This window comes from Micrasema longulum, unplaced genomic scaffold (genome assembly GCF_059751315.1).
Source record: "Micrasema longulum isolate JH-2025_06_02 unplaced genomic scaffold, ASM5975131v1 h1tg000416l, whole genome shotgun sequence".
In the NCBI taxonomy this organism is placed as follows: Eukaryota; Metazoa; Arthropoda; class Insecta; order Trichoptera; family Brachycentridae; genus Micrasema; species Micrasema longulum.
Window position 1 is genome coordinate 344,074 of NW_028277616.1, and position 22,914 is coordinate 366,987.

General features: G+C 31.4%; 1 protein-coding gene across 36 annotated transcripts in view; it reads left to right on the plus strand.

The window, feature by feature from the left end:
* scrib (scribble planar cell polarity protein) overlaps positions 1-22,914 on the plus strand; it is a 366,730-nt gene that overhangs the window by 301,849 nt on the left and 41,967 nt on the right. For 19 of the 36 annotated variants that reach the window (XR_015822293.1, XM_088226214.1, XM_088226216.1 and 16 more), the window contains 12 exons: positions 7,742-7,920; positions 9,667-9,800; positions 9,882-9,963; positions 10,049-10,163; positions 11,099-11,196; positions 12,216-12,308; positions 12,424-12,544; positions 13,257-13,594; positions 15,679-15,804; positions 17,135-17,401; positions 21,245-21,355; positions 21,969-22,148. Coding sequence is in view for 35 of the 36 variants with exons in the window: in XM_088226214.1 (XP_088082340.1) it covers positions 7,742-7,920; positions 9,667-9,800; positions 9,882-9,963; positions 10,049-10,163; positions 11,099-11,196; positions 12,216-12,308; positions 12,424-12,544; positions 13,257-13,594; positions 15,679-15,804; positions 17,135-17,401; positions 21,245-21,355; positions 21,969-22,148 (1,844 nt within the window). In the remaining variant the exon portion in view is untranslated. The remainder of the gene's footprint in view (positions 1-7,741; positions 7,921-9,666; positions 9,801-9,881; positions 9,964-10,048; positions 10,164-11,098; positions 11,197-12,215; positions 12,309-12,423; positions 12,545-13,256; positions 13,595-15,678; positions 15,805-17,134; positions 17,402-21,244; positions 21,356-21,968; positions 22,149-22,914) is intronic. The other 17 variants (XM_088226218.1, XM_088226221.1, XM_088226226.1 and 14 more) reach the window with 1 other exon arrangement.

The window sequence follows — 22,914 nt, forward strand, 5'->3', positions numbered from 1 at the left end:
TCAATGCTCCGATCACGTCAAAAAACTCAGCAAAAAGAATGTTACGCGATATACATTGCCAAAGTAGAGGGAGAAATTCCAAGTAATACTAAGAAACTCTGGTCATTTGCAAAAAATGTTAACAAAAGAGGTAATATACCTCAAACTATGCATTATGGAGAGACATCTGGTACAGGGGGAAAGGAGATCTGCGATCTATTCTTAAAATATTTTAAAACATCTTATGAATCACCTAGCAATAATACTAATGATCAACCTCTTAATATTTCATCTACGCCAAATTTACTCAATGATTACGACTCAATTGGTAATGCATCTTTTGAGATAAAAGAGGTAACGAAATATCTGCTCAACATTAACCCAAACAAGGGAAGTGGAAATGATGAGATTGCTCCTTTTTTCGTTTTTCAATGCGCGCACTCACTGTCACTACCCTTGACTATTATTTTTAATAGATCAATTAACGAAAAAACTTTCCCTACAAAATTTAAAGAAGCAATAATAGTCCCTATTTTCAAATCTGGATCTAAAAATAATATTCAAAATTACCGTCCCATTTCAATTCTTTCAGTTTTTTCAAAATTATTTGAGCTCATGGTTTATGATAAAATTTATCCAAAAATCCTTAAAAATATACAAAATTTTCAGCATGGTTTTCTGAAGAGGCGCTCTGTATTAACCAATATGGTAAATTTCACCGAATACGTCACTTCCAATATGGATGACAGAACGCAAGTTGATGTCATATACACAGATTATTCTAAAGCGTTTGATAAGGTGGATCACCGAATTCTTATGCGTAAATTAGAATATCTGGGAATTCACGGTGACTTATACAGATGGTTTATCTCTTACTTAGATAATAGACTTCAGTCAATTATGATTGAAGGATATCAATCTGATTTCATCTCCATTCCGTCTGGTGTACCACAGGGCTCACATCTTGGGCCACTTTTATTTAATGCCTATATTTATGATATTCAGTTATGTTTCAAAAATGCCCATTACCTTTGTTATGCTGACGATAAAAAAATTTACCTTAAAGTCAAGTGTAGAGATGATTGTGCAAAGTTACAACAAGATTTACATGCATTATCGAATTACTGTGTTGTAAACAAACTTTATATCAATGTGTCTAAATGTTACAAAATATCTTTCACTCGTAATAAAAATAAAATAAAATATGACTATATGATAAATGAAAATACAATTAGAGAAGTAAACGAAATACGTGACTTGGGAATTATTTTGGACTCAAACTTAAATTACAATAGTCATATAGAAACTATAATTAACAAGGCATACAAAATGACTGGATTTATCATGCGGCTGTGTAAATCTTTTAAAAATTTAGGTTCATTTATATTGCTTTACATAACATACGTACGCCCCCATCTTGAATATTGCACTGCTATCTGGTCTCCTGTTTATAAATTAAATATTAATAGAATCGAGAATGTTCAAAAAAAATTCCTGAAAAAACTAGAATACAAATTTCATTTGCATTTTCCAAATTATTTAGCTTCATTAAAATTTTATAACCTTGTTTCATTAGCACACAGAAGAGATATGTTTGATCAGATCCTGCTTTATAAAATTGTCAATAATAAATTCGATTCCCCGGAACTCATTAATCTACTTGCTTACCGTGTCCCCTCCAGGCCAACTAGACTCTCTGATATTTTCTATATTCGTAAATTTAAAACTAATCATCGGAAACATTCTACAATCCCTCGTATATGTGAAACATTTAACAAAAAATTTAATAGTCTTGATATATTTAACACTCCATACAATATGTACAGAAGAGAATTAATAGGCTTGATTCATGCTCTTCATTCATAATTCGTTTAATCATTAAATCAAATGCAATTTTCCACTCTCACTTTCCTTCAATCATCCTTTACCACTCCTTATCAATGTCCTTCTTTTCCTTTCCACTATCTCCTTGTTTTGTCCATATTTATCTTATTTTAATATAAAGTATATTTATTATTTATATAGTTTAAACTTCAAGCCGTCGTCGCTTTATTACAGTAGTATTTAGTGAATACATATAATTGGTTGGCAGGCCCTACTATGTATACATTTTATATAAATTTTTTTTTTAAAAATATTAATTTAACCTGTACATCTGTTTGTATTCGAAATAAATAAAATAAAAAAAATAAAAATAAAATATAATAGTAGACTCTATCATATCTCTTCAACAATCGAATCTGGGTAAAAATGAATACATTCATCGGGTATGCTTGTCTTACGATAAATTTTTAGCACGATAGATATTTTCTATGAAAGAAAATACTGTTTTAAAAAATATATCAAAATTGCGATAGAGACGTCACAAGAGCAAAATTTTTAGTTACTGTTTTTTTATCGTTTTACTTATTAATTTTTATTATTTTATTATTAGTTATATATAAATGCGTATGTATGTGCATTTGTGTATGCGTATATATGTTCGTGTGTGTATGTATATATATATATATATATATATGCATGTTCGTGTATATATGTGTATGTATGTATGTATTATGTATGTATGTGTATGTATATATATATGGATGTGTGTGTACGAGTATGTATATGTATGTTTGTTGTATGTGTGTTTTTTTTTTTTTTTTCATTGTTTTATATTTACTAACTATTTCTTATTCTTCCCCTCCTTCCCCATTTCCTTTCACCCCTAGCGAACTGTACGTTTTGTTTTTTTCATATTATTGTTCCTATATGAAACCCGTAATTGGTCTTGTTATTTGTTGTTATTATTTATGCATTGTTTATAACTATGACTGTGTTGGTTTCCAAAAAAAAAAATATTTGTTCATGGGTTTTGAAAAGTAAAGTATAAAGTTTCTAAATTACTTCTTTCTCGATCTATTTATTCCACCAGTTTTAGGATCATCAGATATAATTTTACGATATATTTTATTTCTAAATATGATAAAAGTTAGATATAAAATTAATTTTCACTGGTGATCTGTGTGATTGTACATAACGTATTTTGATTAAAATATTACATTTTATAATTTAATGAAATATTTATTCGGGCATGCGGCGGTTGAATGGATATCAAGTTTAGTAATGAATTATTTTGTTACGCTTTTTTCGATCATTTCTATTATGCATATCAAATGAGTATTATTCATATTATCTTGGATAGTTACGATAGATCGGCATTTTTGCAAAAATCACCCCAAACGCGTTGTGCAATAAATATCCGAACACGTCTTGGAGCTAAAGAGCGTATGGACGGTTGGATAATATAAAATGTTCCCGGTTCGGGGTCCGAAGTTTGAATCCCACTCTACCACAATTCGATTACCATTTTCCCAGCACAATTATTTAAGACTTTTAGTAAATGGTCTGTTAATTGAAATATTTATGTAAATAATAAGAAATTTTCTGTTTTCTACCTTCTAAAGTGAAAACCTTCGGCCTTGTATATAGGTACGTAGCAGGGGCGAACCGTGTATAGCTGCGATTATGCGCAGCTTACCATTATATTTGACTAACCATAATAATGTTTTACTGTAACTTTACTTACAGAAAAACAAATAAAAAATTACTATTTATTTTAAATCATTTCCACCGTTTGTATTTTTATCCTAATACAAATATTAATATTAATAAGGCGCGCCCAGCGCCTGCGGTGAGCCAAGAAACTAGCCGATTCTTCCCGCTTATTTTGAATGTCCTAACCCCAGTGCGGGTTTTTTCTCCTAGATTAAACTTGCAGATTACACAAATTATTTTAAGATTCTTGATTTGGAAAACAGTATTTCAAACATTATTTCTTAACTGGTACTTTTGACATAAGACCATAATTACTTTCATGCGTTATATTGCAGGACATTTGGCGCTCGACGCGGCCGTTTTTAGCACTATTAATTTCTAGAACAATTCGGCCAGTTGACATTTCAATTGAATACCTAATATCGACTGAATTCATGGTGCTATTTTTTATTTATTTTTTTATTCATTATTTATTTATTTATTGTGGATAACTTATATAGCGCCATTTTCGTAATAAAATACCTCAAGGGCGCTTTACATGGTGATTCTATTGTTAAGTTAATTTAATTGAAGCTTTTAAATTTGTAATTTAATTAAAATAATTTATTTTGTTGTCACGTGCTACGGATTTATTCAAATGATTAAAGTAATGGATAATATAATAAATCACGAAGTTACGTCGTTTGAGTTTATTTCATAGATGAGAGTTGTATCACACAGAACCACAAAATAATATCAATGTATTGTATATATTACTTACATTATATTATGTACCTTCTATATAGGTACAAATACATGATATTTTTTATAGCTTACCTGTAAATAAAATCACCATTCGCCACTGGTACGTAGTTCACAATATCCTATAAATATATTTTTTAAATAAAGTAGGTAATTCTCAAACGGACAAAACGGTACCATCAACGGGTCAGGTGAACTTGTATTTAACAATGGAAATATTGTTTTTTTTTTACAAATAAATTTACATAATTTATTCCTTCGTAACTGGTTTTCTGGTTTTTCGACGTGTATTTAATTTGTTTACCGATATTTTTGTCAACTGTATTTTTAAACAAAAAATATTTTTGTCATTTTTATGAATTCATTTTTAAAACGATTAGCAAGTTACAAAAACACTTATCTATGCATCAAATAAACTGTTTCTCTTTCTGTATATTTTTAATAGTTCTTTTAGGCATACTTTTATTTGTGATTTATAGACTTTACACTCAACAAAAGAAACTCTTCCGTGTTTAATTTAATTTGGTTTTCTTGTATGTTTTTAAGTGAACTTTCGTTTCATTGTGTCCAAAGTGAAGGACCGTGGATCAGAGTAACATTTCCGCGAAACATATCGATCTTGTATCATTACTTCCTCGACAGAACCAACTCAATTTCCTAAACCCACCGACTTCCGGGTACTAATTGAACCACGAAACGGTTATTTTCTCTGCAACAGAACGGTTCTATTGGAGCAGAATACTATTATTATTAAGTATTTGCTTTAATCATCGGGTATTGTGAATAAAAAAAAGAGCAATATTAATTTAATGAGGAAGTTCAGTGTCTTTTTTAATTTATTTTTTCTTTAATAGAAGTTAAACTAAGCCAATTTTTTTTCTTTATTTTTTTATATATCGTATTATCAGCGCTATGATTTTTTTTATTTCTGAAATAACTCCGCGTGTGACGTCAGATGTTGTTCTCTGCTAGTTCTTCCGATTGGTTCGTTTACGGTAAGCCAAACGGATAGCATTCACAGCTCTCATATCGTTGGTTAGTTCATATTAACTAGTGACGTCGATCAAAGTAGTGCGTAAAAACGTAAAAAAATAAAATATTTTTTACTGGTTTTTTCGTACATTTTCAAGAAACCTTTTCAGTACAATTTAATGCTCAAATTTTTACCGCGCTCAAGAAAACATTTTTTGTATCCAATTTCCTGTAGGGCTGAAGTTCTTCGTTGTGCCCATGTAAAAGTGTATACGTAATTTTGTTTTATAATTTAACAAAAACTTTTAGGCAAAGCTCTATTAAATCAATTTTATTGTTTTTTTTAAATAAAACAATGCTTATTTCACATAATACGAGGGTTGTGTTTTTTACAAAATTGAGAGCCTTATTTTTTATAAGGCTCTCAATTTTTTTCAGGTTTAAGGCATTTTTTATTTGAAATGAAATCACGTTCATTTTGATTATGTGTTCTACGACTGTAAAGTTGTAACTTTTTAAAGCAGAAAATGTACCGTGACAAAATGTATCGCGTGGGAATATTACGAATTTAAGTAATGTTATGAATTTAGTTATTATAAATCAAATACCCTAACGAATCCTACGAAATTGATCAAAGCTAATCATATACATATTTCGCACAATTGAAAATAAATTTGGGCCAACTGTACCATCTCAATTTTTTTTCGCGTGTAATCTACGTGAAAATTTTTCATGTTTCATCAATCATACGAAGTTTTATCTAGCCCGAATACACATAATATTATTTATATCGAGCTAACACCGAGTATTACCGCTTAATTTAAATATACTGTTATTTCAATCGCAATTTTTGATTTGTAGATAATTTAGAATACGAGTTGAATTTTTTTGTTTCGTGTTTTTACCTACCTACTCCATAATGCATTATAATCGCACATTAATGACCTTGTATCAATCCGTTACCTTGACTTTCGTATTTATTACTAACGAGCTGAACCCGGCAATACTTTCCTATTGCTAGATACATACTTATAGAATAAATGAACACAATCGAAAGTTTGGTATCAATTATTGTATTTACTCCAAATTGTATGTACGTATCGTACATATTATTATTATTGTACTTCGGTTTACATAAATTGTGAGGACATATAGTTTTGATAAATAGTTATTCGAACATTGTTTTCCTGTCACTGTCTTGCAGATGGCTCCCAGATACTGTGTGAAGAAGACAACTGCATGTCTGATCCTTTGTTAGAATAGTCGAAATCGACGTTTCGTTGTCCCGTTTTCCGCACCTCAAAACTGAACCGATTTTGTTATTTTTTTTTAAACAGAGTATCAGAATAAAATTTCATGTATCAGTACGTTTTGCGTTTTTCAAAAAAAGTTATATTTGTACACGGGTAGCATTTTTTTTTTTTTTCAACTATTTTATCATTAAAAAAACAACCAACAATTCACTTTTCAATAAAAATTGTTTCTAATTTCAACGCATTTCTGATTAAATTAGTTTTTTTTTTGTTTTTTGTGTGTACAGTATGTACCGAACAGTATAATTTTATTACTATGCTCGTATTACAATTACGCATTGTTGATTTTTTTTTTAAATATCGTATACACCGGAATCTCTTTTTACACGGGGATACATTCCTCGCAGTACCATATATAAAAAAATATATTCTGAATTTTTTTTTAATGTTTTCTTCTATAAAATTCATTTCAGGATTAAATAAAAACATGAAATTATTTACTATTTGTCGTACCTTAATTTTATCAATAAATATAACGTCACAACAAAATATTAAAAAAATTATACCAAGGATTATTCCTCATCCCCTTCCTTTGTTGCATACCTCTCTGCACCTAGAAAGTAAAATGGCGATGTAGGTTATTCCAAAAACTAATTGTATAATTTTATTTTTATACTTATATTCTATTACGCATTGTTGAATTATTGCCCTTTTTTTAAATATTTTTAATTTCGTTTTTGTACCTTGTTAAAAAAAACCCCGTGTAAAAAGTGCTTCCTGTGTTTTGTCCCTTTGAGCTATGTTCGTTTTTCTAGTTGAAAATGGTTTGGTTGACCTATATATTGGATGTGTATTTTTTTATTATTTTATTTATTCATACAAATATATATATTGCAAAAAATAATAACGTATCCGTAACTCTATGAGGCCAAGGCCCTGTGTTGAGTTGGGATACAACATAATGGAAAGTGGAAGCGTGTATATTATTAAGCAATACCAAAAATATAAAAAAATAATATTACATAATAAACTTATATTTTAATAAACACTTGGACAACACGCTTAATAGTATGTTAATCTATGCAATATCTCGCAGCAGTCTCCTGCAATGGTATCTTCTCTTAAACAAAATCCAAACTTGTGTACTTCTGAAAATAGCTTAGAGATTTTTTTCTGAGCAAAAGATTATAAAAATAATTTAAATTGTATTAGGTGAATGGTACAAAGCAATAATAATAATAAAATCTATTTGTTCGCAGCCCACGATGGTCCCCTTCTGGAGACGCCGCAGTACGAAATCCGCATCTCGCGTGCCGCTGGTGGCCTGGGGTTGTCCATCGCCGGCGGGCGCGGTTCCACCCCCTTCCGAGGGGATGACGACGGCATCTTCATATCCCGGGTCACGCCCAATGGACCGGCGCACAATGCCGGCCTGAGGGTACATTTTTTTCTATTTATCCTATTGTTTATTCATTATTTAAAATGATTTTTCTATTTAATTATCGAGCTGAAAGAACTGAAAGGCTTAAGAATGGGAGCAAAAATGGGTGATTTAACTGTTAATTGCCCTTTGTATGCTGAAGATGCCCCAAACTTCTTGCTAGCAAAAAAGAGGACCAGCAATTCTCGGTAACAGAAATCTACAATGCATGCGAAGGCAGCGATTTGATGAAGAATTTTAATAATTGGAATGTGGCGATTTTTCACGAAAATGGTGCTATAAAAATCAGCCAAATTTATTATTATTCTAAAACTAGATCTAGATCATCCTAAAACAGGTAGAGGAATTTGTGTGTCTGGGAAGTATGTTTACTAGGGATGGAAAAACCGAGAAAGATATTTAAAGGAAGGTAAGTGCTGGGAACAGGGTTAACGTTAACAGCACACTAAAATCAAATTTGGCAAATAATTGTCGCAGGAGGCGAAATTAGCCATTCGCAATAGAGTCCTGGTGCCAACCCTTATGCGTGAAAGTGAGGTATGGAATTTGAAAAACAAGGATGAAAGTAGGCCGAATGCTGTTGAAGTGCGATCTCTCAGGCGAATGTGTGGTAAAACTATGTACTATAGGTGCACAAATGTCGAGATGCACGCATTATATATGGCTGAGATGATCACTGTCGACAAAATCATGAAAGGAGTCCGCGTTGGTTTGGACAAGTGAGCGAATAGAAGGCGAAAAAGATCTAAGATGCTAGTGTTGACAGCTGGAGAAATCGAAAAAGACCGAAAAAGGCATGGCATGAGCAAATCCAACAAATACTTGAAGATGGACATGTTGAAAGTGAGAATAATCGGCGCGCGTGCGTGAGAAGATGGATTCATGTAGAAGAAGCGAGGTCTGTATGCAAAGACAGAGTGATATAGCATTCTATCTTTTCAATCTACCTCTACGAGAAACAGCTTGATGGTTTGTTGTTGTTGACATAAAACTATTATTATTATTTTCAATCCACTTAGCATGTTTGTTCCTGATACTTTACATTCACTAAAGTATTTGTATGTTAAAGTAAAAAATAATTATGTTTTTTTTAATGTCTTTTTTTTTTAAAACATGTGTTTTCTATTGGGTGATTGAATTATGTATGTTTCTGGGATATCTTTGTTCTTCATATTTGAATACATTTCCTACTGTAAAATACTAAATTTTTAAACAATATTTTGAGTTTGTCCAAATTTTTGTAGACAAGGACTGGATTTAACTCCCTGGAGAGCTGTTTATATTAACATATTACAACATAGATGAAGAACATTTAAGAGAAGGTGATATAGAAGTCCAGGCATCTACAGGGCTTATGACCTGAAAGAATTGAAGGAATATAGATGTTTAAATATAGGCAGAATGGTAATTTTACACAGTGTGTAAAGTGGCCACTTAAACCAGCCATTGACAGGTCATAAGCCCTGTAGATGTCTGGACTTCTATATTACCTTTTCTTAAATGTAACTCAATTTGAGTTTTGCAAAATTTATTACCTGTTTTATAATATAACATAATGTGGAAACTAATAAAATGTTAGTTTATTTAAGGCAGTTAACTTGATAATTAATTTAATGAATGAATATATCCAGTCTGTCAAAATGCGTACAGGTAATTAAGAAATTAAAAAATAAGTGCAATCAAAAATATTTCATGATTATTTTTCTGTTCATTATTTTATTCATTGTAATATTTTGATTTCAGGTAGGAGATAAGGTTGTGAGTGTCAACGGAACGGTAGTGGTGGACGTAGATCACTATTTCGCCGTGGAAGTACTGAAAGCTAGTGGACCAACGCTTATTCTTGTCGTTACTAGAGACACTCCCGCTTCTACGAGGTAATCATTTTATCACGTTCTTTTAATCCCGACGCAATATTTTTATTGGCAATAATTAAACGGTTTATTTTGTTGTATTAGATCCCACAGCAGAGCAGCGAGCGGTGCGAGTCACCAGTCACTCACGATGCCAGAAACACCCAGTATTATTGAAAATGGACAGGTATTAATTTCATTTTGAAAAACAGATGCGCACCATTATGGTAATTTGAAAGATGAAATATTATTTTTAATCTCAATCCTTGCAGGTTATGATGGGAAAGAAATTGAGTCCTCTTGTAATAACAAACCAGTATGCTCAGCAGGCGGTAGAAAAGAAATCCACACCGAGTCCACAACAAATTACCCCACCCCCTCCTCAAGGTAAGCGCTTGCGTAACATCAAAACTGCTGCTAAAAACAATTCAGTAGTCAGATGGCAGAAGGGACCATCTGTATTTTTTTCTGTGTTTTAGTTTTCAAAAGTTTAAATTAATATTTCAGTAAATACACATGGAAAAAAGGAAAAAAAAAAACAGCATTCGTTAGAATGGTATTTATCATTGAAAAGTAACTTTAAAATATTTTAGTTAGTGGATTAAAGTCATGAAATTAAGTTGAAAATTACAGATGGTCCCTTCTGCCATCTGACTACCGAATTATAGTAATTAGATGCCTGGAGACATACTAGGTATGCCATCAACAGTGAAATCGCTTCAAAATTCAGTTAGAAAATTTTGATAAAATATTTGATTAACATTTTAAAAAGTTAATAGTATTTTAGAAAAGTATTTAAATTGTGTCGAAAAACGTAAGATTACACTATAACTCTGGTTTCTTATGAGTATACTCAGGGTAAATTATTTAGATACTCTTCATTTAAAAATCTCTTAAATCCAGAAGAGGGCGTCTTTTATTAGATGTGAAAACCTAAAAAATTTAATAAAAAAAATATTTTTCAGAATCTTTATTTTCTAGGAATTTTTAACAGTGTTTTCATATTTGAGCCCATTGAAGGTGAAGCAATTGAGATTCTAAAGGTATATTAAACTCAATGTTTATATTACATTTCTATCTAGTATAATCCAAAAACCTTTTTTTCCTAATTATTTATTTACAAAACATCCATGTTAATAAAAAATATAAAAAAAAGTTTAGTAAAAAAAAAAATACGCATAAAGCTCACAGAGTTAAAACTTTGAAAACAAAAGTTCGACCACTTTGTCAGTTGGTTCACTTCACCTGCGATGGGATCATTTAATGTTCATAAGCCCGTGTCAAGTACCTGCATATATTTAATTGAATTTATTAATTTTCAGTATATATGCAGAAAATTCTTGTTCACACAACACTCATCAGGGATGGACATGGTCTTGGATTTAGCATAGCAGGGGGCAAAGGTTCACCACCATTCAAAGTAAGGATACATTAATTGACGGTATTATTTGCAAACACAGCTCGTTCCAATACAAATATATTACTAATGTACATATTTAAATTTTATCTTTTGCGTATAATATGTTCATCTCGAGCCAGGAATAGACCAGATCTTGTCTCAATGTCGGTAGTTATTTTTTTGTCCTAGCTTTAATTATCTCGGGTTGTATTTTATTTTAATTGTACCTACCTACCTAAAAATAAAAAAATTGTAACTAAATGGACTTAATTTACCAGCATTAATATCCTCCGTTTGGTTGTACTAAAACATTGTCAAAACTAACATTTGTTAAATTACTCGACTGGCAACTTACGAGTGTCAAAATATTATTATAATATGATTATAGTAGGGCCAATTTAATAGGTCACATTTGACATTTGTCGGTTTTAGCTTCACAGTGAGGTAACCTGCTTAAAAACATCGATTAAAGTGAATGAATCGATTCGGACTTCAAACATAATATATGTCAATTGAATTCAGTTGCTATGAAAAAGTACTTATAGGTACTGTAATTTTATTTTCAAAATCATAAGTCGAATCCCTGTCCCATTATTATTTTCTATCTTAAATTTAAAGAACAAAATAAGATATGTACATAATTTAACAAAACTATCAACATTCGATTTTTCTGGGTAACATCCCTAGTGTTTAAAAAGAAAAAGGATTCACTGATGCAACATTGTAACGACGTTTAGAACAGAAAAAGTTCATTATGTTTAGAATGGTTTATTAGTGAAAGTAAATCTTAAAATTACCTTCTTTTGTCATTATTACAATAAATATGTAATCGTAATTGAAAAAAGTTAAGCAATTGTGCAGTTCTAAATTCGAAAAAATAAATAATATTTTACTACCGCTCTTACAAGGTTATGTTGTTGAATTTTGATGAAGTGTCAAATGTGACCTATTAAATTGGCCCTACTATAGTTATCAAAGTTTTGATTAAATTAGAATAAAACTTACCCTAGAGTATAAATGAATAATGGTTTTACTTGCAGGATGGTAGTGAGGCTATTTATGTGTCCCGGATATCTCCTGCCGGCGCTGCCGCCAGAGATGCCAAGTTGCAAGTTGGAGACAAAGTTGTATCAGTAAGAATATTCATTCGTTATACTCAATATAATGCAAAACAAATCTGCTACTTAACCTAGTCATATATTTTCTTTTATTTTGAACACATTTGAATTAAAGGTGTTTTTTTATTAGATAAACGGTACAGAAATGGCCCACGCACGGCACGAGCAGGCTGTGGCCTTACTCACCGGACACGAGAGGTTCGTCAGACTCGTTGTTGAGAGGGAGACTCCAGTTATTCCGCAGAACTCCAGTAAGTTCTTCAAATCTTCTCTCTTAAGCCGTATTTTTTATATTATATTCTAATTAGGGATGCATCGATATGTGTTTCTTCTGATATGATACCGATACAGAAAATCAATTTAAAGGAAGGTGTAAACAGTAAATAAGATGCAAATGAAGTTGCTTACTTAAATTTTATTGAGAAAGAAAATGACAGTCGTAATTTTTAATTTAACAGCTTTTAACAAAGTAAATAATTAAAATCAATAAAGAATATTTTCAGACATTTTTGTAGATAAAGGTTTCAGCTCTTTAACTTCACAAACATCAACAGATGAAAGAATTGAAGGAATATAGATGTTCAAATATGGGTGGAATGGTTAATGTTGCAGTGTGTAAAGGGGCCACTTAAACCAGCCAATGACAGGTCATAAGCCCTGTAGATGTCTGGACTTCTGTATTACCTTATCTAAAGTGTTCTTCATCTCTATTGTAATATGTTAAAATTATTATGCTAAATAAGGTTTTCTTCTCAAAACGTATCGACGATTCACATATATTGTAAACACCAAAATATTGCCTATAATAGTATCGGATGTTTCCCGAGTTCTAATATTATTTTTAAGAGTGCTACTAGTGCACTATTCAACTTGATTATTTGACTATTTGGCGTTCGTTTACGTGGATAAATAAATGGAAAAGTTAATTTTCTTGTCATTTATTTTTTTAAATTTTTATTGCAGGCTATCCGACCTATCGACGATCAATGACAGAAGATGCTGTATTACAGAAAGTTGGAATCCAAACCAACAATCCACAAAACCCGGCCGCAGTTGGTCAATACAACACCCTCCCGAGCAGCAAATCACAATCCCCGCAGCAGAGTGCCGCAGCGCAGCAGCCAATCACCAACAGCCAACACATTGTCAATCAGCAACAGAATTTGGTGAATCAGCAACAGACCCTGACCAGCAGTCAGCCACATCTGGTCAGCACTGGACAAGTTCCACTTCAGCCATACCAAGTACCGAACCACGCTCCGCAACCCGCTCCAAGACGGTTCTCCAGCCTATCTCCCGAGGTTTGTATCAACAATTAAGTATATAAGAAATTACTGTTGTGTAGTATTTAATTTTTTTAAGAAATATTTTCAATCTTATTATTAACCCAAAAATTTCAAATTTAAGGGCCATTTTTAATGAGTTGTAGATAACTCACTATTAGAAAATGTAAATCAAGTTGTGGTAGAGTGGGGTTCAAACCTTTGATCCGTGAGTCGGCGATACTAACCACGGGACCACATCCCGGTTTTAAGCCTAGAATTCCAACCGTCCATGCGCTCAGTAGCTGCAAGACTTGTTGTTATCTAACTTCTATTTTTATAAATTTGTTTGTTATATTTTTTTTTTTAAATATTACTAAATCTCTTAACTTTATTGTCAAATAAAAAATTAAAAAATGTAAATAGGGGCTAGATTTCTTATTGTCTATGCGCTCTGTAGCTGTAAGACGTGCTGTAATCTAGCTCCTGTATATCATGATTGGAGACAAGGAACAAGAATCCCAACCCTCCATGCGCTCTGTAGCTGCAAGACGTGGTGGGATATTTATTTATTGTACAGCGCCCTTGAGGATATTTTGACAAAAACGGCGCTATATAAATTATCCAAATATATAGATATGTATATATATATATATATAAAGCATTAACTTTGTGGTCAAAGATTTTATTAAATATTTGTATAAAACCACACTGACTTGTTATGTATTTTGAAAAAAAAAATAATTAGAGCTGGTGTATATTTTATAATAAATTAATTGAAAAATAACTAAAATGCTGTCTCAATGCAAGCTTACCGTTGAGGAAGTTTGGTGATTTTTTAAATAAAAAATTATACATTAATAGACTATCAAACTGAGCCAAAAAAATTCTTTTGATTTTTATGTTATTATTTATTATCGCTATAATAACAAATAATATAAGTTTTGTAATTTTGAAATTACTCCGCCTGTGATGTCACAAGTTGTCGGTGAGTTGAGATGACATTTAAAATGAGAACCCCGTACATATGAAAACACGCTAAACATGGCTTTTCGGAAACCGAAAATCTATCTCAAATCTCACTACATAATTGATTGACTATTTTAAACAGCTTTTGACGTAGTGTTAATGTAATTCATTTTTATCAAAATCTGTTTTTATTAATTTTTCCATGCATTTTTGAGAAACTTTTCTGTACAGTTAAGTGTTCTAATTTTTGGATATAAACATTTTTTAAATCCAATTTTCCATAGCACTGAATTTTTTCATTGAGTCAAGTTATTACAAAACAAAAGAATTGTAAAAAAATATGAATATCAAATTGGTAAATAAACCATTTGAGTCAGACTTAAAAATGCAAACAATATTGTCGCATTCAAAATAAATTAATACTAGGCTCAAAATCTTATGTTTAATTTGCATAATTTTGAACAGTTTTTTATTTTTTTTAATTTGTTGTAATTACTGATGATTATACTTACAATAATATCTGTACTGGTCGATTGCAGAAATGCCAGACAAATTATTGACTATTTTAAAACTTAAACAAAGAATGAATTTTACAAGGTAATGAGAATTAACAGTTGGGCTAAAAAGTTCGTAGGCTAACATATTAAAACACATTTTTTTGGTAAAATTCGATTTTATTATTCAATAAAGTTGCCTTCGAGGGCGATACAACGATTATAGGCACTAAAATAAGCCTCAGTTTCGGTGATTACCTCTTCATCAGTTCTGAATTTTTTCCCGGCGAGCATTCTTTTGAGGTCTGCAAACAGGAAAAAGTCACTGGGGACCAGATCTAGAGAATACGGTGGATGGGGAAGCAATTCGTATTCCGCCCGAATAATGTTTATCAAGCCAAGCCTTGGCTTCAACTGTATTTTTTTTCACCAAAAAGCAATGCTTCATTAACACACGAAATTCTTTTTTATCCATTTTTTTCCCAAAACAAAAGTAGTTTCATCTCATGAACCAATTGTCCGACAGCTGTCAAATTTATACATGTATCTTTTCAAGGTTGGCTATGGATTTAATTCTACGCCATCTATGTGTCGGCCTATGAACTTTTTAGCCCAACTGTTATGTTTTTGAAAATTCACGTTTCTTGTATTTTTTTGTAGAACACTCTGGGTATTCCAATAGTGGAGAATAGCAGCCAACCTTCTCCAAATGTTCCCAAGGTGAACAATCTTCCCCCTAAAAGTGTATCCAGTTCCACAAATGAGGTATTCCAGGAAGATGCGCAGGTTTGTTTCCCAAAACAGAACAATATTTACAATCATATTCATATTTTACTACTTATCTGTAAATGAAGATAATAAATATTCGTACGTAAAATTATTTAGACTCATTGTTCGTAAAAAAACATTTATCGACTTAAAAATTAATAATTAACTCAACCAAAATAAAACAATGGGTTTAATATGTTTTATCTACTTCTGCTTGTACGTGGTTTTGTATTGGATGTTACTTAGTTCCTTGTATGTACAAAAATTGTGCATTTTAAAACCTTAAATAATTTTACTGTTCAGCTTTAATATCAGTTTTAACAAACTGTTGAAGTTAAATCAGCATGGTACCCTTAAATATTTATTTTTGTAATTTTTTGAAATTTATTATGTAATGAATACTATGATGCATAGATAGGTTGACTGCTTTTCTTCATTTGTAAATTAACGCATGATTATTCTTCAATATTTTAAATACTTCCGGTAAGTTTAAATACGTTGCGCCATCTGAGAATCAAGATACCAAGTGCTATAGGTTGGTGTATCATTTTTTAATTTAGCAGAAATTTCTCAAGCTTAGACAACGTATATTACAGACTCAACTCCGAAAATAAAAGGTACAACATTTGAAACTGTAAAGGGAGTGCGTCATGAGGATATGAAAGATAACAATTTTTTTCCAATATTTATGGTAAAAAGATTTGCCTTTTATAAAAGCAATACAGGGGTCCCCTCGTCCTTTTGCTTTTCACATTTAAAAAAATATTTCAATCAATATGTCTCTACCAAAACGCGACATGTTTGGCCTTGACAATTTTGATGTCAATAATCGTGACAATGTTCTATTTAAATTTAAACGGTAACAAACAAAGTTCAAAATTTAGCCGAATCGTGACATATTAAGGGCGTGGCCAATACAATTTACCGTTTTCGCGGGAATTAAAAATATTTTTTGTGTTACTAATAAGTACAAAAGAATTATTTTTTTACTCAACAGTATTTCATAGATACTTATTAATTTAAAATTGTTAAAAAAGGGGATGCTTCCCTTTTGTATATGTCTATATATTTCAGTTTTAATTCGCACAAATTTCATTTCTTTGATTAAAATAATAATATTTTTGATTCATAATATCAATAAAAATAAAGATAATAAAAAAAATTACAAAATAAAATAATAATTAATAATATAGTACGACAGCACCCAGCAAGTTGCGTATGTGTATTCAAGCGTAAATACGTACAATATTCGCAAAATCTGCAAATGAAGCGTATAGTATATCTCTAGTTATACCTGCGGTCTAGTACGCAAATTGCCATTCCTTGAACCCGCACCGCCTTTGCGTAGCCGATACCGCGCCCCATCACCAACGAGGACTTCCAGGCCATGATCCCCGCCCACTTCCGGGGGGCGGCGCCCGAGGTGGCGGTGCCTGGCGCGGGGGGTGTTACCATCACGGTGCAGCGGGGCCCCCCGCCGCCCCCCGACGTGCCGCTACCGCCGTCGCCCACCGGCCTGGGTCTCGTCACTGAGACCATCACCAAGTCCACCTTCACCGAGACCACAGTCACACGGGTCACTGACAACCATCTGGAGGAGCCGCTGTTGAGCGAGGTATGTCGTGTGCGCGGTGGTGGCGATAGACAGATTATATTGTGACAAACTACGTGAACACCACTTTCAAAATGTACCTTTTTAACCCGTCAAGGACAAAGATTATTTTTTTTTTTTTTTTTTAAATTATGAATTGCCCTTATCGGTATCGGTAAGGGCAGGTATGAAGGTCATAAAAACGTAAATTTGATATTGTTATAAATTAAATATTACAACCAGAATTATCTTCTTTAAAAAAAAAAGGAGAAATACAATTCTATAAAAAAGGTTTCAACTAAAATATTTCATTATTTCATTTAAATTATTTATTGACAATTCTTGATGGAATTCCATTGTAATGAAATACCCTTACACTGTATAATATTCACCAGTCTGAAGATGCCCATTAGAGGGTGAAAGCGCTAATTGGTCAAAATAAATAAGTGGAAGTGTACCAAGTATTTTTTAAATTAATAACTTATATGGAAATATAAGTTATTACATCATTAAATATTTCAATAAATATATTTTTTTTAAAGTATTACCAAAGGCATAATTTTACGTAGAAAAAAGGAAAATGACAAAAAATGTATGTGATTTAAAATGCTTGTATTTCTTTTTAAAAACAAAAAAATAAAATTTGGCTTCGGCCACTTTCATGTTTAATTTATTATCTTCAAATTATTACAACAAATTTTAGTTAGAGACTTAGTTTTTATTGAGATCCCAGATCCTTAGTTTAGTTTAAATTTGAAATGACGTAATCTGCCGGTCTGAAAGTAATTATATTTTAGTTACATAAAACTTTTAAGTATATTTTTTAACAGAAATACTTTTAAAAATTATTGTTTTTGTCTAATTTATCTTTTTTTATAATTGCGTGAAAAAAACATTAGTTTTAAAATGGCAAAATCGTATTATTTCCTCGTTTTGCGTGTGTTTTACCAGACTACAGCCTTAAGCATCGCCAAACTAATTATAACCAATCTCAAAACATGTTTAATTTAATTCTATGCCTTAATCTAACTTAGTTAAAAGGTAATAAATGCCGAAAACACTAGATACATGTATATAAACACAAGTTGTACATATTATTTATTATTCTTACTTGAGAAAATTATTAAATTATCTTAATTAAAAGGTATTTTACCATATCTTAGTGGTTTTACTATGACAGTATTTTTTTGTAATCTCTTACAAAAATTGGCGGTGTATTTTTTATAACTCCCTTCTATATCGCCTTTCTACCTAGACAAGCCCCGATAATATAGTCTTTGCTTGTTATTCCTTTAAAAAAGAAATCTAAAAGTAGTATCTTTCTAATTCAAATATATTTTACTGTTTTAATCTTCATTTAATATGTCACAGTATTTTCTGTCTGTTATCATTGTATGGTTTTTGTGGGTCGTTTTGTATTCTTAAATAAATCACTTGAAAATGTTAATCTGGGACTTTATTAAAAAAATATATAGTGATTTGGAATGGTCAAGTTTGTTAGTGAAAATTCTTGGTGGAAGTTAATTATAATTGACTGTAGAAATAAAAGACGAAAGATGCTTAGTTCCAGGAAGTTTGTGGATATTGTTAATAATATCACACGAATGTCTAAAAAAATACATAGCAATCAATTGGAAATTATCATAAGCATATTTAAAAAATAAAATAAGTGGAGAAAACATTTTGCAGTGATTTATATACATTATACCTTTGTTAAGTATTTTCTATGTAGTTTCATTTTTAAACACTGTAGTTCATTACGAGTATAAAAAATGGTGATGGTTTAACTTTACGTAAATATTCTATTTAATATTTTTAAATGAATACAAATTTACCCTACTACTATTATGGACATGGCCATATTTTACAGCAATATTTTTTTTTCTTATTTTTAATTTTAATAAATTTTCCACATTAAGTATGTATATTGATATATTTATGTATTACTATTTGTCCAGTCATAGTGTGCATCAATCACTTTTACATATGTATTATCTTCAAATCATGCTGCATCATTTCATGCAACCCTACATACATTATATTACACAATATTATATGCAAAGACACCAGAAAGCGAAAAAGGCTGATGTATTACAGTATAAAATAAATAATTATATAAATCATAATTAAATCTCAAGCAGATTTTTAAAAATAATAATATGTGTATCCAAAATAATTTTTGTATTAATAGCGCATCAGCTTTTTGGCTTTTTTATGTTAATAAAATATATATGTATACAAACAGAAACACCTATCTCCACCCTGTGGAATTGTTATTGTTGCATGATCTCTTGGGAAATTGGTATTGTGTATTATTCCTATCGTGGTTTCCTTAATTTCTTCTTACACCCTGATTTGATTTGATTATTATTACACTTTGTGTATTTCCATAGTCAATTTCACTTATTTAGTTAATTTTATTAGTTAACTTTGATTTATAATTTATTTGAGTGTAAATTCAACAAATAAGTTGTAAATTTAAATCTTTAGACACATGTAATTATTATGGTTTTTTGAAAAGTTATTTTATATAAAGTTTTTATTAAAACTGAAATGTGCGTTGACTAAATAATATGTCTAAGTTAGCGCTTTGTTTTCACAAATTGAGATATTTTACATACTATAAAATAAACCTACTGAGGCGACACATTTCTCAATCGCAAACTATTTTGGGCTCAAACAAGTGTTATTTATTTTTCGTTGAAAACATTATAATCTGGTTTTAGTTTCTTATTAACTCTATTCTATTATGAGGTTCCATGGAATCCTTCGAGTATTATTTCCAATTTCCATCCTTATCATCAAAACCTAATTCTACAAAATAATTGTTGCGACTTAACAAACTTAACGGGATCTAAAACAATAACATTCCAATAATGTGGGTTTACATCCTGAGCATGCCAAATGTGGTGTCATTTTTGCATCTTGAATGAAATTTTAACTATTTCATCCCATTACCTACATATTCGTTGTTTTGTTTGGAATTAATTCGATACACAAAATACCATGACTGTTTAGTGAAATAACACTTGGCTCAATCCTCAGAGGCGATTGGAAAATGTCAGCTGCTCAAAACGAGGTACGGTTTATTTTGCATTTATTACTAAGATCGGTTACTCTAATCCGTGCATTTAATTATCTACAACTGTGACTAATAATGGCTTCACTCTTCATCACATGATGCTATAAGACAGCGGTACTATAAAAGATATTTTTTAAATATCAGCTATAATAATAGATCCCTTTTGGCTTTATTTGAATTCTTACTATATTTATGATAAAATCAATTATGCTTTTCACAATTTTACTCGGACCATCAAAGTTCACAGATTAACCTTCCATTCTATGCATCTACTACTATTTCTTATGTTCAAATATTTCAAGCATTTGCCGGCTGTAATAATTAAATGCATGGTTACCAACATTTCAGCTCAACTGACATCATTGCGAAGAAATCATTGACTGGCAACTTTGATGCATCTCACGCCATTTAACGAAGCATGCAAATCTCTATTTTGTTCATTATTATATCATCAATATTTTTATTAACATTCAATATATAATGGTTGAAACATTGACATCATTCAGTAATCACAATCTTATGTGTATATTTTATATACAGTTCACAAATAAGAATATAAACAATGTTTTATGTAAAGAAAAGTGTGTATATTTCTTTGTCCCTGAATTCATGAAGAAATATTTAGATAAATACCAAAATATAAAGCTAATAAATTGGTTATTTATAATATGTATTTCTTTTAGAATAAAATTTATTTTCAAATGTATTTTAATGCCACGCACACGAGATTTGATAATCTTATTTTTAATTATTCCACTTTGTATTTGAGTTTCTTTATTTTTCAGGATGTGGTCTTATCGAAGGAGGGTGGTTCTCTTGGCTTCAGTATAATCGGTGGAACTGACCATTCCTGCACACCGTTTGGCGCCAAAGAACCGGGAATATTCATATCTCATGTAAGTTTTGTTTGGCAATCTTTCGGTTCAATATTTTACAAAGTTATTTGTCCGATTATCAACTGCATTAAATAATGTGGTTTTACATTTTTTCTGTACAAATTTTTTTATTTTATTTTATCTCTTATATTTTGTCTATATCTGAGTGCATAAATAATACGTGTGTGAAATAGAACCTAAACCCGAGACGTGTGTTTTCAACTCTGACTTCAGGTAAAATACCTGAAAAGGGAAATTGAATGGAGATTGATTCGTTGGCATGTTCACCTGCTTGAGATCACAGATTCGATTCCTCCCAAGGTCGGCATAAAAAATTGTACAAAAGGTGTTTTTACACGGCAGTACTTCACTGTCCCGAAACTTTCACCTGAAGCGTAATATTGATCACCCACCTTCATGTTATAAATTATCTAGATGTGCTGCATTTGGTGACCAGTACAGTGCCCTATGCTTCATCAGGTGAAGATGAGGATATAATTATGATGATGCAATCAAAACAAATCTATCAAAAATAGTTTTTGTGTTTCAAATGCATCGGATGGAAGAAAATATATTTTACGAAGATTACTAGTGGTTTGATAGAATTATGACAATACGGTTGTATGAAATACAGGTGGTGCCCGGTGGAGTAGCCGCCAAGTCTGGTAAGCTTCGGCTGGGAGACCGACTGCTGAAGGTTAACGGGAAGCCACTTGTGGGGGTGACTCACAGTGATGCTGTACAGTTACTCCTGCAGCCCGCTCCTCAGCTCACCCTCAACGTGCGCCATGACCCCCTCCCCAGGGGATATCAGGTATGTAGAGTATAACCCGCTTGTCCATAAGCTTAATAAGATATCGTACCCCCAGAAGTGCACCGTGGTATGTCTAAATCGGCCATTTTCAGGAGAGCAAAAACAAACTTTGAAAAATTTATCGATGCTCGTAACTTAATGTATATCGACATTTTAATGCCTAGTATTTTTATGGTATTTGCTCATTGACCTGTTAAAATATGAGAAGAACACTGTAGTGTCATAATTACTTCAGTGTTTTTCTTGATATTTTACTCGATTGATTTCAAAGAATACCGAAGTTTATAATGCATCTTGCTCAAAAAAAATCTTAGAGATATGTGAGTTTTCTCTTAAAAAAGTTTTCACTCAAAACAGCCAAATTTAGACTTATGACACTTCTGGGGGTGCAATATTACAGGCGGTCCCCGTGGTGTAGTGGCTAAGACACCTGTCTTTCTGATTCTGGGTTTGATTCTCGATGAGATGAAAATAATTCACCCTTTATAGAACACATATTTTGCGTCGATTTTCGTCTTGCAAACATAATAAAATAGGTTTTTTTTTCAACATAATAAACTTATTGTATTTGAAAAACCTGAGCGAAACACTGATCTACTAGTGTACATTATTACAATACTCACACAGGACTTATTATTCAAATGAAATATAAGATAGTAAATACCCCAATTTTGGTGGTATATACCACTTTGTTCTAGGTGACCCTTAAAGGGTTAACCGTGATTTTTCTCAAGCTTGGGTATTCTGTGCCATAATTTACCGCTGT